This window comes from Pongo abelii, chromosome 23 (genome assembly GCF_028885655.2).
Source record: "Pongo abelii isolate AG06213 chromosome 23, NHGRI_mPonAbe1-v2.0_pri, whole genome shotgun sequence".
Taxonomy (NCBI): Eukaryota; Metazoa; Chordata; class Mammalia; order Primates; family Hominidae; genus Pongo; species Pongo abelii.
The window spans coordinates 50,082,057-50,100,990 of NC_085929.1; the positions used below are offsets into that span (position 1 = coordinate 50,082,057).

The 18,934-nt window shown below is 43.7% G+C and overlaps 1 protein-coding gene across 15 annotated transcripts in view; it reads right to left on the reverse strand.

The window, feature by feature from the left end:
• EFCAB6 (EF-hand calcium binding domain 6) overlaps positions 1 to 18,934 on the reverse strand; it is a 306,732-nt gene that overhangs the window by 68,705 nt on the left and 219,093 nt on the right. For all 15 annotated transcript variants that reach the window (XM_054543760.2, XM_054543758.2, XM_063722923.1 and 12 more), the window contains 2 exons: positions 17,865 to 17,983; positions 6,471 to 6,665 (listed from right to left, as the gene is read on the reverse strand). In XM_054543760.2, coding sequence (XP_054399735.2) covers positions 6,471 to 6,665; positions 17,865 to 17,983 — 314 coding nt within the window. The remainder of the gene's footprint in view (positions 1 to 6,470; positions 6,666 to 17,864; positions 17,984 to 18,934) is intronic.

Here is an 18,934-nt window from a genome sequence, read left to right on the forward strand (position 1 = left end):
AGACAGACTCACAAACAGGTAAGAGCAAGATGGAGCTAAGACAGAGCTATAGAGCAGCAGGTAAGAGCCACATGTATAGGGAGTGTGGATGGCAGACCAAGGATTGAGATCGTGCCAAGAAAATCTGTCTCATTGCTGTAGTCACATCATATGCAGCCCAATTTTTTTCTTTGTTATAAATGTTAAAAATATGACATGAGTGGCCGGGTGCAGTGCCTCACGCCTGTAATCTCAGCACTTTGGGAGGCCAAGGTGGGTGGATCACCTGAGGTCGGGAGTTTGAGACCAGCCTGACCAAAATGGAGAAACCCCGTCTCTGCTAAAAATACAAAATTAGCCAGGTGTGGTGGTGCATGCCTGTAATCCCAGCTACTCAGGAGGCTGAGGCAGGAGAATTGCTTGAACCTGGGAGGCAGAGGTTGCAGAGAGCTGAGATTGCACCATTGCACTCCAGCCTGGGCAACAAGAGTGAAACTCTGTCTCAAAAAAAAAAAAAAAAAAAAGAAAGACATGAGTAACTAGTTTTAAAATTTGAAAGTAGACAAAGAGTTGCTAGATGGATTAAAAAACAAGACCCAACTATATGCTGCCTATAAGAAACTCACTTCACCTATAAAGACACATATAGACTGAAAGTAAAGAAATTGAAAAAGGTATTCAATGCAAATGGAAACCAAGGAAGAGCAGGAGTAGCTATGCTTATAACAGATAAAATAGACTTTAAGTAAAAAACTAAAAAGACCTGAAGGTCATTATTAATATAAAAGAATCAACTCAGCAACAGGATATAACAATAGTAAACATATGTTCACCTAACACCAGAGCACCCAAATATGTAAAGCAAATGTTAATATATCTAAAAGGAGAGCTAGATTGCAATACAATAATAGTAGCAGACAACACTCCACTTTCAGCAATGCGCAGATCATCCAGACAGGAAATCAACAAAGACACATCAAGTTAAACTATGGTCTATGTCTAATGGACCTAACAGACATTTACAGGACCTGTCATACAACTGCTGCAGAATACAGATTCTTTTCATCAGCACATGGATCATTCTCCAGGATACATTGTATGTGGCCACAAAACATATCTCAGTCAATTTGAAAAAGTCAACATCATATCAAGTATCTTTTCTAAAATGGAATAAAACTGGAAATCAATAAAAAGAGGAACTTTGGAAACTGTACAAATACGTAGAAATTAAACAACATGCTCCTGAATGACCAATGGTCAATGAAGAAATTAAGAAGAAGATTAAAAATTTATTGAAGCAAATGGAAATGGAAATACAACATACCAAAAATCTATGGGATACAGCAAAAGCAGTGCTAAGAGGGACATGTATAGCAATAAATGCCTACATTAAGAAAAAGAACGACTTTGCATAAACAATCTAACAATGCACTTCAAGAAACTAGAAGAGCAAGAAAAATCCAAATCTAAATTAGTAGAAAGGAAGAAATAAAATCAGAGCATAAATTTAAAAAATTGAGAATAAAACAATACAAAAGATCAACAAAATTAAAAGTTGGTTTTTGAAAAGATAAACAAAGTTGACAAACTTTTAGCTAGACTATGAAAAAAAGAAAGTCCAAACGAATTAAATCAGAGATAAAAAAGGAAGTATTACAACTTTAGAGATGACAGAAATAGAAAGTATCATTAGAGACTGCTATGAAAAACTATACGCTGACAAATGGGAAAACCTAGAAGTGGGTAAATTCCCACCAAGATTGAACCATGAAAAAGTAGAAAATCTGAACAGACCAACAATGAGTAACAACATCAAAGCAGTAATAAAAAGTTTCCCATCAAAGAAAAGCCTAGGACCTGATGGCTTCACTGCTAAAATCTACCAAACATTTAGAGAAGAACTAATACCAACTCTACCCAAACTTTTTCAAAAAAATTGAAGAGTAGGGAATACTTGCAAACTCATTCTATAAGGCCAGTAATATTCTGATACCCAAACCAGACAAGAACACTACCAAAAAGAAAACTACAGGCCAAAATTCCTGATGAACATATATGTAGAAATCCTCAACAAAATACTAGCAAACCAAATTCAACAACACATTAAAAGGACCATTCACCATGATCAAGTGGAATTCATCCCAGGGATGCAAGGATGGTTCAACATACACAAATTAATAAATGTGATACATCACATCAACAGAATAAAGGACAAAATTACATGATAATTTCAACAGATGCTGAAAAAGCATTTTATAAAATTCAACACCCTTTCTTGATAAGAACTCTCCTCACAATGAATATAGAAGCAAAATACCTCAACACAATATAGGCCACATATGACAAACCCATAGCTAATATGATACTAACCAGGGAAAAGTTGAAAGTCTTTACACTAAGATCTGGAATAAGACAGGATGCCCACTTTTACCACTTCTATTCAACATAGTACTGGAAGTCCTAACCTGAGCAATTAAGCAAGAGAAAGAAATAAAGCGCATCCAAATTAGAAAGGAAGAAGTCAAATGAGCCACGTTTGCAGATGACATGATCTTATATTTAAAAAAAACCTGGCCGGGCATGGTGGCTCACACCTGTAATCCTAGCACTTTGGGAGGCTGAGGCGGGCGGATCACGAGGTCAGGAGATCGAGACCATCCTGGCTAACACGGTGTAACCCCATCTCTACTAAAAATACAAAAAATTAGCCGGGTGAGGTGGCGGGTGTCTGTAGTCCCAGCTACTCGGGAGGCTGAGGCAGGAGAATGGCGTGAACCCCAGGGGGCAGAGCCTGCAGTGAGCCGAGATCGCACCACCGCACTCCAGTCTGGACGACAGTGAGACTCCGTCTCAAAAAAAAAAAAAAAAAAAAAAACCTAAAGACTCCACCAATACACAAAAATCAGTAGCATTTCTATATGTTAACAGTGATCAATCCAAAAAAGAAATAAATAAAGCAATCTCATTTACAACATCTATAAAGAATATAAAATACCTAAAAATCAGCTGAACCAAAGAAATGAAAGAGCTATACAAAGAAAACTATGAAACGCTGATGAAAGAAATTAAAGAGGACACAAACAAAAATGAAATGATATCCCTTGCTCATGGATTGAAAGAATTAATATTGTTAAAATGTCTATACTATCCAAAGTGATCTACTAATTCAAGCAATCCCTACCAAAATACCAAATGACATTCTTCACAGAAATAGAAAAAACAATCCTAAAATTCATATAGAACCACAAAAGACCCCAAATAGCTAAAGCAATCCTAAGCAAAAAGAACAAAGCTAGAGGCATCACGCTACCTGATTTCAAATTATACTACAAAGTTATATTTACTAAAATAGCATTGTACTGGCATAAAAGCAGACACATACACCAATGGAACAGAGTAGAGAACCCAGAAGGAAATCCATGCACTTACAGCAAATTCATTTTTGTCAAAGGCACTGAGAACACACACTGGGGAAAGAAAAGTCTCTTTAATAAATGGTGCTGGGAAAAATTAATATCCACATGCAGAGGAATGAAACTAGATCCCCATCTTTCAATATAGACAAAAATAAACTCAAAATGGATTAAAAACTTAAATGTAAGACCATAAACTCATATGAAACTACTAGAATAAAACATTGGGGAAATGCTACAGGACATTGGTCAGGGCAAATATTTTTTGGATAAGACCTCAAAAGCACAGGCAACAAAAGGAAAAACAAACAAATGGGATTACATCAAGCTGAAAAGCTACCGCACCTTGAAGGGAACAAAGTGAAGAGACAGCCTACTGAGTGGGAGAAGATATTTACAAACTCCCCATCTGACAAGGGATTAATAACCAGAATATATAAGGAACTCTAACAACCCAACAGCATGAAAAGAAATAACCTGATTTGAAAATGGCCAAAAGACCTGAATAGACATTTCTCAAAAGAGGACATATAAAGTGGCCAAGAGGTATGTGAAAAATGCTCAAGGTCATTGATCATCAGGGAAACGCAAGTTAAAACCACAATGTGATATCATCTCATCCCAGTTAGAATAGCCATCATCAAAAAGACAAAATATAAATGCTGGTGAAGATGCAGAGAAGGTGGAACACTCATCCACTGTTGGTGGTAATGTACAGTACTGTGAAACACAGTACGGAGATTTCCCAGAAAACTAAACACACAACTACCGTATGATCCAGAAATTCTATAATACTGCTAGGTATATATTCAAAAGAAAGGAAATCAGTATATCTGCATTTCCATGTTTATTGCAGCACTGCTCACAATAGCCAAGATATAAAATCAACTCAAGTGTCCATCAACAGATTAATAAAGAAAATGTGGCACACATACACAATGGAACATTATTCAGCCATAAAAAAGAAGAAAATCGTCATTCACAGCAACATGGATAGAACTAGATACCATTATATGAAGTGAAATAAGCCAGGCACAGAAAGACAAATATCACATGTTCTCACTCATATGTGGGAGTTTAAAAAATTGATCTCAGCTGGGCGCGGTGGCTCACGCCTGTAATAGCAGCCCTTTGGGAGGCTGAGGCAGGTGGGTGAGCTCAGGAGTTTGAGACCAGCCTGGGCAACATGGTGAAGCCCCATCTCTACTAAAAATACAAAAATTAGCTAGGTGTGGTGGTGTGTACCGGTAGTCCCAGCTACTCAGGAGGCTGAGGTGGGAGGATCACCTGAGCCTGGAAAGTTGAGGCTGCAGTGAGCCGTGATGGAGCCACTGCACTCCAGCCTGGGTGATGAAAGTGAGACACTGTCTCAGAAAAAAAAAAAAAAAGTTGATCTCAGACAGATAAAGAGTAAATTACCAGAGGCTAATTTACCAGAGGTTATCAGAGGCTGGGACGGGAAGGGTTGGGAGGGGGAAGATATGAGAAGTTGGATAAGGGGTACAAAAATACAATTTAATAGAAGGAATACATTCTAGTATTTGATAGTACAGTAGGGAAATTATACTGAACAATTTTATCGTTACATACAATTTTATAACAATAAAATGTCATATTGAAATATACGATAATTTTATTGTATATTTCAAAGTAGCTAGATTTAATTGTATATTTAAAAATATCTAAAAGAGTATAATTGGATTGTTTGTAGCACAAAGGATAAATGCTTGAGGTGATGGATTTCCCAATTACCCTGAAGTGATTATTACACATTGCATGCCTGTATCAAAATATCTCATGTAACCATAAATATATGCTCCTACTATGTACCCACAAATTTTTAAAAAAATATAGCTAGAAGAGAAGATTTGTAGAATTTGTAGAAAGATAAATGTTTGAGATGATGGATATCCCGGTTACCCTGATTTGATCATTACACATTATATACAAGTATTAAAATATCACACATACCCTCCAAATGTGTACAACTATTAAATATCAGTTTTAAAAATGGAAAGGAATCATGTACGCTCCCATCATCCAAATGCAGTGGGGCACCTTCTGCACAGCATCTTCTGGTCCCAAGCACCTGCTCCTACATTTGATATTGTTCCACTCATGGTACACTTACTGCCCAAAACGTAGCTGCCTGTTAGCCCTTTACACAAACATTTCCGTGTTCTTCCACAGTGGCCGCAGCAGGCATGGGCAATTTCATGCTCTTTCAGGCTACTCTTTGCTAAGCCAGTGCACTAATTTGGGACTGGAAGGTATTCCCTTTGTTGTCGTTTTGCTGTTATAGACACACTGCACTTTGGGAGGCTGAAGCAGGTGGATCACTTGAGGTCAGGAGTTTGAGACCAGCCTGGCCAACATGGCGAAACCTCACCTCTGCTAAAAATACAAAAATTAGCTGGTCGTGGTGGCGTGTGCCTGTAATCCCAGCTACTCAGGAGCCTGAGTCAGGAGAATCGCTTGAACCCGGGAGGTGGAGGTTGCAGTGAGCTGAGACAGCGCCATTGCACTCCAGCCTGGGAGACAGAGTGAGATTCCATCTCAAAAAAAAAAAGACACACTGCAGGTCACACCTTCCCGTTGCTAAGCTGTTGGCCTATTCTGAATTATTTCTTGGGGATCAAGTCCTGAAAGTAGAAGTGTGAGTTAAAGGATATGTCTGGTTCTTTCCTTTATTCATTCAACAGATATTACTGGGTGTCTGTTTGGTGCTAGACACCAGGTAAAGTGACAGACATCCCTATGGAGCCTGCATTCTAGTTGGGCTAAGGGAGTGGCCAGTCGGTATGCCATCCACAACTAAAAAGGATCATTTTCAAGGGTGACCCATAAAATATGATGAACGATATAAGATTGTGACTGGGTAAGATGGACTGGGCTATAGCTTTTCAACTACTCTTTGACTTTGCACCAATTTCTAGAATCGACAGCGGTGAACAAGCATGATCATTTCCCTGTAACTTTGCCAGCATGGGAAGGTACCATTTTAAAATAACTTGTGCTGTGAGGCCAGATGTAGAAGGGGACTTCTAGATGATGGCCCCATGATCCTTCCTCACTCACCTGGCTGCCACGGCCTTCTCTGTGCTCTGCTGCAGCTCCTTCATCTCTTCCTGTAGCTGCTGTGGCTTTGTAAAATGACCCATGAAGTTGAAATAATCCTCTGCACAGGGCTGATGGACAGCAGGTGAATAGTTAATACCCAATTTCTGTAAAAATTCCTGGTAAGTAATGTGCCCTTTTCCCTCGGTGTCGTATCTTAAAAAAACAAAAACAAAAACAGAAAGCACTTCTCAGTAGCCAGTAAGGTGTGCTGGTGCTCAGGGTTTGGAAAATGCCTGCACCATCCGTGAGGAGCTCGTCTTCCATCCCTTACTACTTGGAGCATGCCCTGTGGACCAGTGGCATCAGCCCCGCGGGGCAGAGCTGGAAATGCGCGAGTTCAGGCCTCACTCCTGATCCGATCCGCATCTGCATGTTAACAAGGACCCCAGGTGACTCACAGGCACATCAGCATTCAGGATGGTCATGCCACACGTGGCCTGCCAGGAGAGAGAGCAACCGAAGCCACTCACCTGTCATTCTATTAGAAACACAGTTGTGACTACAGAAAATTAAAGTCAACCCCTCCATACGTTTAGCAGGTTTTTTTGTTTTTTGTTTTGTTTTGTTTTGTTTTTGAGGCAGAGTCTCACTCTGTGGTCCAGGCTGGAGTACAGTGGTGGGAGCTGGGCTCACTACAACCTCTGTCTCCGAGGCTCAAGTGATTCTCCTGCCTCAGCCTCCCGAGTAGCTGGGATTACAGCGCTGGACACCATGCCTGGCTAATTTTTCTATTTTTAGTAGAGACGGGGTTTCAACATGTTGGCCAAGCTGGTCTCAAACTCCTGACCTCAGGTGATCCGCCTGCTTCGGCCTCCCCAAGTACTGGGATTACAGGCGTGAGCTGCCGCACCTCACCCGTTCAGTAGTTTTTTAAAATTGAATACTTACCTGTGAAAGGAATTATGCTAACGTTTAGAAAAAAATTCTTCAAAAAGCATATTCAATCTTAAAACTCGAATGAGTGAATGTCACTTGATTCAAAGATGGTAAAATTCCCCATTTCCTCTTTGAAGAGATGCCAATTACATACAGCCAATGAGAGAGGCCAGTGAGGAAAACAAGATAAGAATTATGCTATGTACCTTTTATGTCATTTTCTATTATTGAGATTTTTCTGAATTAGAACTCATTAAAAAAGGCATAATGGAGGGTTTTTATCTCCCAACGTTATTCAAATAGAATAGAATTACTTCAATAAAAATTTTAAGGCAAATTGCCAATTTTCTTTAAAGAAAGAAAGCATTTATTTTTACAGAAAGATCTTGGTCCTCATCTAATCAATAAAAATGGCATTCGCAGATGTGATTTTCCCCAGATGAACTCAGAGTTACAAGGAATGAGACTATATTTAAACAATGTTGCCAGCAGAATTCTCCCATCAGGATGTTGCTTGGGCATTGGGAGTAGAAGTACAATCGGTTTTCCTTTGAGAGGTAGAGCTCCCTTTTGCTCTGCTCGTTAACTGATGACATCCTGGAGGATCTATGGAACCCACAGTTGCCTGTGACACACTAAGCCTTGTGCGACTGTTTGAGCTGGGTGAACAACAAAGAAAATGTTCTTACTGACCACGTTCTTGTCCTCAAGGGGAAGGGGTGGCGGGTAGGAGAGAAAGTGGAGAGACGTTTGGGTAAATGTTGCTTCATGCACTTGTGCTAAAACTTGCAAAGGCTCTCAGGAGTTGGAAGACCACCACCCTTCCCAAAGGCCATGTGGGCCTGTCCCCACAGGTGCCCATGAGGGCTCTCTCCATGCTCCCTTGCCTTCTGTGCCCTGCAGATCCCCACTCCTCTGCCATGTGTCTGCCATCCACCTGCTGCCTCAACACAGCATTCACCCCATTCTCCACACGGATTCCACCTGACAAGGTAAGAAAAGCCCCCTTGGACGACTTCCTCTGCGACTTTGCAGGCAGGGTGCAGATAGAGGACTCTAGGTAAACAACGGCTCGCCGGCTCTTCACCTGGCAAGGCCCTTTCCTGCTCCAGGGATCAGTTCCTCAGCTGGGAGCCATCACGGGCGGTCCTAGACATGAGGTCTCAGGACAGTGCCCCACCCAGCTCCTGCTGAGACCATCAGCTCCTTATCCCCTGCAGACCTTTTCAGGTGTCTATTATGAGGATGACCTTAATTTTGCAAACCAGAAAAGTATGATTCTACCTTTATTCAGTGAATTTTGTTTTTAAAACCCAACAAGACAACACACCCTCAGAAAGAGGCCTGTGGGCTCTGTAGTTCCTGAGCCTTCTCCGTTGGCTATGGAAGAGCTGTGGTCTCAGCAGCACCATCAGGTGCAAGCACCTCTAGCAAGGGCTTCCCTGTTGCTGGCGATGCTAAGATGGCTGCAGGGAGGAAGTTGAGTTTCACATGGACATACCTAGGAGGCGGAAGGGCTGCCATTTCTTGAGCTTCTAGGGTGATCCCAAGGCCATGCCTCTCTCCTTGAACTACATCAGGACTCTAACTAGCCTTGTGGCATCAGGGCAATGTAATAATGCAACTCTGGTCAAGATGCCCTCTGAATAAAGCTCCCAGGGGTTCCTCATTCTGACAGGAGGGTTCCTAACAGAATAGTCCACAGCCCACCCACCTGACAAGCAGCCCCCAGGGAGCAGTGCATTTCTTTTGGAAACCTCTCTCTCCTCCTATGTCAAAAGAACCATGACCCTGCCTTCCTCTGAGCTCCTCAAGGCGCAGTGAGGACTGGACGGGTTAGTGCACGTGCGGATACATGGGGAGTGCATGTTGGCATTTGCTACTGCTCTATGCCACCCAAAGTTTCTCCCACATCCTGCCTCCAACCAGTTCCTAGGTCCATGTCTTATCTGCCTACTAGATGGCAGGTTTCTTGAGGAGAAACTATGGTTTAATCATTTTTACAAATTCACAGCGTCCAGCAACACACTTTGCACGAGCTATGTTATCCATTCATGGCTGTTGGGCTAAGAACAGTGAAGGGAGTCCATGTCTAAGGAAGGACTGCCCTCCTGGTGTGCTGTGCTCAAGGGCTTACCAACAACAAACTTTCCATCATGACACTTGAACTTAATGAAAAGCCATTCTTAATTGCTTCATTAATCAATATCATAAACATTCCATTCTCATCCAAAGGAACAGAAGACTAGATTACACAACTGCAACTAAAATACTGTTGTGCATGTGATTAATAAGTGGGCTAATTCAGTTTACATAACCTCACCCTTCATTGTATAACCCTTTGTGTAACATTTTAAAACACCAACTTGCCTATAAAAGTTGAATTTTCAAATGGTTCAGCAATAGATGTGCCAGGAAAAAATGTGCACATAAACAGAGGACCCATAAAAACTCACATTTGTGGATGGTGATAGCCACTAATTTATGATACAATCAGATTACTCTGCCCATTTATTGTGCACACAGCAATTCAGTTCTACACATAATTTGAGTATGTTCACATTGATTGGTTTGCTTTACTGAGAATGTCTTACTTCTTTATGCTCAGTTTAGGCACTTAATTCTCACATACATTTCAGAATTATCTTCAAATGCCACTGTCCCTAGAGTTACAGGGCAGAATGAGGATGTGTGGTATAAGCCCTGCTGATGGCCTAGGCCAGGCAGCAGAGGCAGACATAGCACCTCATGCAGCTGGGTACACAAGGAATTCTCTCAGGTACCATCTTGGAGGGAGGTCTGATGACTCAAATAGCTGCTCTTTAGAAATGAAAGTGTCTGATATGGTTTGGATTTGTGTCCCCACCCAAATCTCATGTCAAATTGTAATCCCCAGTGTTGGAGATGGGGCCTAGTGGGAGGTGACTGGATCCTTCATGAGTGGTTTAGCACGATCCTCATTGTGCTGTTCTCGTGATAGTGAGTTCTCATGAGATCTGAATGTCTGAAAGTGTGTGGCACTCCCCACCACCTTCATCCTGCTCTGGCCACATGAAGCGCTGGCTCCCTTTTTTTTCCCTTCCACCATGATTGTAAGTTTCCTGAGGCCTTCCCAGAAGCTGAGCAGATGCCAGCATCACGCTTCCTGTACAGCCTGTGGAACTGTGAGCCAATTAAACCTCTTTTCTTTATATGTTACCCAGTCTCAGGTATTTCTTTATAGCAGCACGAGAATAGACTAATACAGTGTCCAATTGCTGGAGCTGAACATGCTCAAAGAGAACATTCAGTATGTTCTGATGAAATCACAGAAGATCAGACACCATCTGCTCCAGTACCCATCAAAAGCCAAAATCCACCCATTACACTCCCCAGTAAGAAGGGGGCTAGCCTTAGACAAAGCCATGCCAGACATGAGAACCACACTTCCTTCATGTTGAGCTTAGAGTCTACCTGGCTAGCACATCTCCAAGTCGAACTTCTTTGTATTCAGTGCTTCTAAAAGTCACCCTCTGACATCACATCCCACTGAATCTTCCCGTTTCTGAGCTAATGATCTCGTTCACTCAACCTTTTAAAACCCTTTCCCATCTTGAGGCTCCGTGTCCAGAGGTTCCAGCAGCCGGGCACTGAGTAGGTCCTCTCTGGGCACTGCTTTGGTTGAGCTTTAATAGAAATGGCATCACTTCTTGTGAACTGAAAACCATGGGTTTTTTTTTTTTTTTTTTTTTTTTTTTTTTGTCCACCTGAGTTGCTGTACATGGCACAGCTGCTTTTTCATAGTCTCTTCTGTTTATATTTGAATACCGATATATAACTCACCTGCCATATCAAGAAATGTGCATAAATTGGGCATTAATTATCTTGTAAACTTTCTGGCAGGTCTGCTTGGCTGGCTAGTTTCACACAAGCAACAATCTCCATGGATATTTCCGAGCCTGCTGCTTTTCCTACTCCGCTCGTCCCTTTGGTGCGTTTTTAGAGCACACCCTCTCCCTCTTCAGAGTTTTCTAGCAAAGTTTGTTTTAGATTCAAAGAGTTGAATTCTACCTGGTTAAAGGAGGCTACAGCAGGTGCTCGGAATGCCAAGCCCTCCCCAAGGGGTGCCTCCCATGCCCAGGGTCAACACTGAGCGACACCCTGTGCCTGGCCTTCCAACTGAAACCACCTTTGCAAAAAGTATGACAATGAGAGAAATGTGACGTCACTGACTCTATCCTGCTTCTAACCACACAAACTGTCCTTGCTCACTCCTGGGCATAGGCCAAGCTAACTATGGGAAGAATTTAATCCGTAATTTAACTTTAAAGCAAAGATGATAATGGTCCTTTTGCAAAACTGACCCCTTCCTTGCTCAGGGACTGAAACCACCTTTGTAAAACTCCACAAGGGGCCAGGCGTGGTGGCTCATGCCTGTAATCCCAGCACTTTGGGAGGCCGAGGCGGGCAGATCACGAGGTCAAGAGATCAAGACCATCCTGGCCAACATGGTGAAACCCCGTCTCTACCAAAAATAGAAAAATTAGCTGGGCGTGGTGGTGCGTGCCTGTAATCCCAGCTACTTGGGAGGCTGAGGCAGGAGAATCGCTTGAACCCTGGAGGCAGTGGTTGCAGTGAGCCAAGACTGTGCCATTGCACTCCAGCCCAGGCGACAGAGTGAGACTCCATCTCAACAACAACAACAACAACAACAACAACAACAACAACCTCCACAAGGTTAGAATTATGACTCAGGAGTCATGTGGCTGGAGGTCACAAGACTTGTACCTCCCCAATTGTTCCTACAGATAACATCACTATTGTGAAACCTAAGACTGCTGTTTGAAGCACCATCAGACCTGCATTTTGATGGGCTAGTTGACACCACCTGGACTGGTAGCTCATACCAAGAAACCGGCTCATCTGGACTTGTGACCCCCACCCAGGAACTGAGTCAGTGCAAAAAGACAAGCTTTGACTCCCTGTGATTTCACCCCTGGCCCAACAAATCAGCACTCCCTAGCCCCTTGCCCATCAAACTAGCCTTGAAAAACCCTAGCCTCTGAATTCTTGGGGAGGTGGATTTGAGAAATACCTCCTGTCCTTTCACTTGGCTGGCCCTGTAGGTTATTAAACTCTTTCTTTTCTGCAGTACTTCTGCCTCAGGGAATTGGCTTTATCTATGCAGCAGGCAAGAAGAACCTGCTGGGCGGTTACACCCTGACCAGGACAGGCCGTCAGACTCCAGTTCTTCTGACATAAGCAGCATCCTGTCCTCTGCACAGCTCTTTCCTCTCTGTCCCAGGACTTCCCACCCTCCTCAGGCTCTGGGCCTCTGCTCACGGATGCCTGTCCCCCACCTCTGGCTGCCTCTCTCGGCTAATGACTGTTTATTAAGACTCAACTCAGGTGTTGTGTTTGGAGTTCTTCCTTGAGCTCCCATGGTGGCTGCCTCCACTGCTCCCTCCTGGCATGTGGCTGTCGTCACTGAGCAACCTGCAGGCAGGGGCTGCCTTTCATCTCTGGAACTTTTGAATCTAGCACAAGGCCTGGCACAAAGAAGGGTCCAAAAAAATGACTGCTTAATGGTTGGTCAGGTGAGTGAGTGGCTGAATGCACTTGCCTCTTGTAGCATCCTTAGCAGTCTCTCCAAAGTCAAACCAAAATTACTGCTCCTGAAATCTCGTACGTAGAGCTCCTAACCTGGCTTCAGTGAGCAGGGTTCCTTTCACAATGGCCTCCTCCAGGCTTGCAATGCTTTATCCCTTTAACCCTTCACAGGCCAGCCTGGGACATCTGCGTCCCCCTTGGCATCCTTGTGCCTCCCCAGCCTCTGTGCAGTTTGCTGGGGCCCCTGGGGGATGGGCTCTGAGCAGAAGTGTGGCACTCGCCCTTGAAAGCCCGTGTGTTATCCTGCAGATCTGCAGTCTCACCTGGGTGGGTGGAGTCCCCCACTAAGAGGATGACACCACAAGCTGAAAGCCAGCCAGGTCCCCGAGTCACTGCTTGGAAGCAGGAGCCACTAGACACGGAGCAGGCTTTGGGTGAATGAGAATAAAACACAGACGTGCTAAGCCACAGAGATTTGGGGGTCAATTGATTAATCTACTTCAGTAGCATAAACCAGGCCCTCTGGACTGATCTGAAATTCTAAAATAGTGCACTTCATAGGTGCTTGAATAAATGTTGACTGAATAATGGACATTGAACATTTTTTTCTTTGTCTATAATCTGTCATATTTTCTACTTTTGTGTTTTCGGAAAAGCACAATGGTATTTTCCTATTTGCTTCTGTCTGCCCAGTTTCTGGGGGCTGTCCTCTCCTGACAGTCAACTTGGACCTGCCCGGACTGCCAGAGCTGATGGGATGTGTCCTGCAAGCCCCCGCTGCTCCCCGACTTCGCCGTAGCCCCTGGTCATCAGGAACATCGGGGTGCGATTGCTTCACTCACACCGTGAGACAGCCCCACGGGGAGGAGTCCCGTTTCTGCTGCTGTTTCAGGGCCCAGGCTCCTTCCTGTTCTTAGGGCAACTGAAGGAGGCTCCTTGGTGCCTGGACAACCCATGGTGGCCACTGAGCCCCATCCTGGCTCATGGTGCCTCCTGCTGCTGCGGTGGAGAGGCGAATCGTCACTATCAGCAAACACTGGGTGAGGAATAGAACACACCAGGAGGGTGGGGAGCAGAGGACAATGAACTGATGTCACATCAACAAGTAGAAAAAGCAAGAAAAAAACCATGATATCAAGTTCCCACGGATCATCACCTCTGCTGAGTGCATCAGGGCTCATCTGTTGTTGTTTTACGGATTTTCTGAGTCTTCTAACATGCATGTGCATTAATATGATGACTAGACGATCTTTTCAAACCTATATTGTCATTTTGCCACTAACGTTCATGCTCACATATACCCAGTGCTCTGCACATACTAGGCTGTTTAGTTGCATGACCATCCCGTTCATCCCTGGGGCCTTTTGGAGGGTGGAGGGTGAGAGGAAGGAGAGGATCAGAAAAATAACTATTGGGTACTAGACTTAATACCTGGGTGATGAAATAATCTGTACAATAAACCCCCATGACATGGGCTTACCAATATAACAAACCTGCACATACACCCTCAACTTAAAAGTTAAAATAATAATAATAATCTCAGGCCTGGTGCCATGGCTCATGCCTGGAATCCCAGCACTTTGGGAGGCTGAGGCAGGTGGATTCCTTGAGGTCAGGAGTTTGAGACCAGCCTGGCCAACATGGTGAAACCCCATCTCTACTAAAAATACAAAAAATTAGCCAGGTGTGGTAGTGCACACCTGTAATCCCAGCTACTAGGGAGGCTGAGGCAGGAGAATCGCTTGAACCTGCGAGGCAGAGGTTGCAGTGAGCTGAGATTGCACCACTGCACTCCAGCCTAGGTGACAGAGAGAGACTGTCTCAAGAGGTCAGGAGTTCGAGACCAGCCTGGGCAACATGGTGAAATCCCGTCTCTACTAAAAATACAAAAAATTAGCTGGGCATAGTGATGGGTGCCTGTAATCCCAGCTACTCGGGAGGCTAAGGCAGGAGAATCACTTGAACCTGGGAGGCGGAGGTTGCAGTGAGCCAAGATTGCACCACTGCACTCCAGCCCGGCGACAGAGTGAGACTCTGTCAAAAAAAAAAAAAAATCTCAAGTTTCACAAGATGGAAAGAGTTCTGGAGCTGGACGGTGGTGACAGCTGCACAACATGATGAACGTATTGAACACCACCGAGCTGTGTGCTTAAAATTGGTGAAGATGGTAAACTGTGTTATGTGTATTTTGACACAGTAAAAAAGTGGAGAACAAAAAAATAGCAGTGAAGAAAATCTTGAATCAATAAAAACTTGATTTGATTTTGAAAATGTAGATATTGCATGCAATACTTTCCAGGAAGTAGTTCATCTAATGAAGTGAAATAAAAATGATAGGTGCTATAATTTGCAAAGTGTCCTAGGAATTGCACGATTGACCTAAGGGAAAACGAAAAACACGGACACGGGAGGGGTCACCAGGTGAATGTGTGTGCCGACCCAAAGGCAATTCCAGAGGGAAAAAGGGATTCACTGAAGGGAGGGGGTAGAGGAATTACCAGCCCCAAAACTGGACTTTTCTATGGCCTCTGAATGTATTCTCTCTCTAGCAAACCAGATTCACCATCACTCTTCCACTTCCTCATAAATTAATCTTGTATGTGAAATAACTCAGCTTAAAAGCCCAGTTTATTAGTCCTTGATTTCTGAGCCTTCAGAGGTCCTGGCAGGGACACAGCACTTAATTACCAAGACTTTCTCCCCTTAAGAGCATTTGTGTATTTTAGGCGATGAGCTCTGGATTATTCGTTTATCTTGGTCATCCTCAGCCCCACAAACCTCTGCAAAGGTGCAGAGCCAGTGTTTAAGAAGCGTTTGCTGGGTGAACAAATGAAGAGAGGGTGTGTTAAATTTACTGAGTGGTTACTGCACGCCATGCCCTGGGCTAGCACTTAATATGACTCCTTACCCAGGCCTCAAGTGGCCTTGGGTGACAGGGAACATCATCTACTGCTTTGCAGATGATGAGGAGTATATGGCACAGAGAAGCTAAGTAACTTGATGGAGGCCACACAGCAGGAAGCAGGCAGGAGTTATGCCCACGCATCTGGTTGCAGAGCTGTTGCTCTTAACCACTCACTATGTGTGGCATGAGGTCAACTAAACAATAGTGGACAAAATTCTGACTGCAAGCAGTTGTCAACACAGGGTGAAAATCCACACATTTCATAATTATGTTCATAAACGTATAAAGAAACTTTAGCCACAAGCCAACAGTGAGTGTCCACCTCTAGTGGAAATGGAAACAAGTTCTGTCCCACCCTCAGAAAGAGGCTCCATCCACACTCATTTCCCACAAGGGAACCCTTGTGGGGGACATGACTCCAATACCTCTCATCCCCATGGCCAGCTCGTACTCAGGGGTTCGTCCTGTCCCCCCGGTGACAGCGGTGGTCTCCCAGGGCCAGCACCCCCAGCCAGCCTCTCCCCTGAACTGTTTCCTGACTCATCTTCCTAAACCGAAGCTCTGTTCGCCCCACAACCACACTCAAATTCCATTGTTCCCGACTGCCTGGTTAATAACACCAGAAAGCAAGGACCTGGTAAGGGAGCGGCCCTACCCTTCCTTTCCGACCCTGGGAGTCCCATGCCACTTCTGATAGAACACCTGCCTCCCTGCAGACAGGTGGCCTGCTGAACAAGAATGTCTCTTTCTCCATCTGGACCCATGACAGCTTCCAGCCCCCGCTAGCCCCATGCTCCTGCCTCACTGCCCACGCCACTTGACTTGCTCTCTGCCCGAGGGTTTTGCACAGTTGTTGCTGTACCATAGCTACCTGTGTGAATGCATTCTGTGCCCTGACAGCTCCCCAAAGACAGGGACCATGTTGTCATCTTTGGAGCATCCTAAAGGTCAACTGAGAGGCAGGGCTATGCATTTGCCTACTCCACAAAGATCTGCCTATACCCAGCTGGAACCACTAATGTAAGCTACTCAAACAGAAATGGGCAGGGAGTCTAACTGGACCCTGTGTTGGAACTGATCTTTAAAAAGTAAGCATTTTGTAAGAACTTCCAGTTGCTTTTCTAAATTAGACACAAAACAACCCACCTAATTCTAAACTTGGCCAACATTTCAGCCTGCCACTTTGAACAGATGAAAAGCTGGGAAATGGTATGAACTGTTTCATGAGTTTGCCTCCTGAGTGTACGTACGATGTTGGTATACCATCTTGGGGGAATACAGGTGACTACGGACATATAATGAAGAAGGAGGTAATTTGAAGTTGGGTCTGGAACTTGGAAATAGGCCACATTGTTAGTGAAATGTGAAACTTAGACATCTATCCAGGGAAGACCATAACTGGGGGCCCAATTCCAAAACAGCTAAATCGAAAATACATTTGACAAAGGGAACCAACATCGGATACAATTTTTAGTTTAAGAGATCCTCGGGAAGCTACTCCAAGTTGCTAAACGTTTGGTTTTTCTTCCCACAAATTACTTATCTATAAAACAGTTGTGCAACATTAATTTCCATCTATAGGTAACGGGGAGAAACTGCTTTTCCCTTTACCCATTGCATATCTGCTGAGTGAGTTATATTAGAGTTAAGTCCTTGGAGAGTGACTTGTTTTGTTAAAACAGTAAAGGTTTGGGCTTGAGCTCCCAGGTCCTTGGAAACAGAAACCTCTCAAGTCTGGTATGGATGAGCATTTACCCTGGTTCTCCGTGTTACTGAAGACCAACCCATCCACCAAGGGTGCTTGCTATGAGCACCAAGGAGCAAGGAACAAGGAAAGACGCAGGAGATGAGACAGATGCAACCAAGAGAAAATACTCCCAGCCCCCAGTTACCCTGATGTAGGAAAGATTAGGCTGAATTTGCCACAGCAAGCAACTCTAGTCCATAAGAATGGAAACCAGCCAGTCTCATGTGCCACTTACCTTGCCCAAAGCTTTTCAAACTCTCTTGGTGTGAGGGGAATATCAAAACCATACAGTGCGTTCTTTATGTCCCGGCGTCGAAGAATGCCATTGCCCTCATTATCGGTTTCTAGAAAATTCTACAACATCAGAAGATGGTATTTAGGAACATGTGAAATGTGCGTATGACAGCAGAAAAGATGTTCAATAGTCAATATCTGGGAAACTCTAAGGCATTTGTATCCCCATCCACCTCCTTAATCACCTTTTAATCTACGTTCCAGGTATCCTCATCATTCCTGGAAAGAAAGTGATAGAGCAAAACGGAAATGAGAATTAGGTGTTGGAAGGGGGTGGTTTCTGAGTTGCCTCAGGGGTTTGACCTGGATTCTTCTCCTGATCAACAACTTGGGTTCAAAAATGATTAGAAATAAGGGCCAACCAGAGCCCAGGAAATGAGATGGAGGATCCTCATCTCAATGATGGTTTGGTTTTAGCCCTCTGGCTGTAAGAGGGGAAATGAAGGATATTAGACTCCAGCTATTATGACAAGATTATATGGTACCATTTTTATGGCCCTGATGGGTACAGAAGGTATTGTCAGGCATATAAAAGGACCATAGACTTGAATAAGCTAACACATGTGGTTCTCAGCAATGTCTTCAGTTGTTTCCAAGTAATAGCTCATTTAATCTTCTTCATAACAACACGATGAGGTGGATATAATGGGTACATCTACAGAGTTCTCTGCAAGTATGATACTTAATAGTGAAAGAACAAAACATTCCCCCTAAGATCAGGAACAAAGCGAGAATATCTCCATCGCCCGCTATTCTACATTGTACTGCGGGGTCTCAGCCCATTTAATCAGGCAAGAAAAAGGATAAAAGGTGTAATGATAGGACAGGAAGAAATACAATTATTATTATTCACTGACATGACTGTATACACAGGAATACAAAGAATCCACAAATAAATTATTATAAGAGGTGAATTTAGCAAGCAGTCTGGATTCTATATCAACAGGCAAAATCAATCACAGTTTTTATATATCAGACACAGAGAGTGAAATTTTAAAAGATAACATTTAC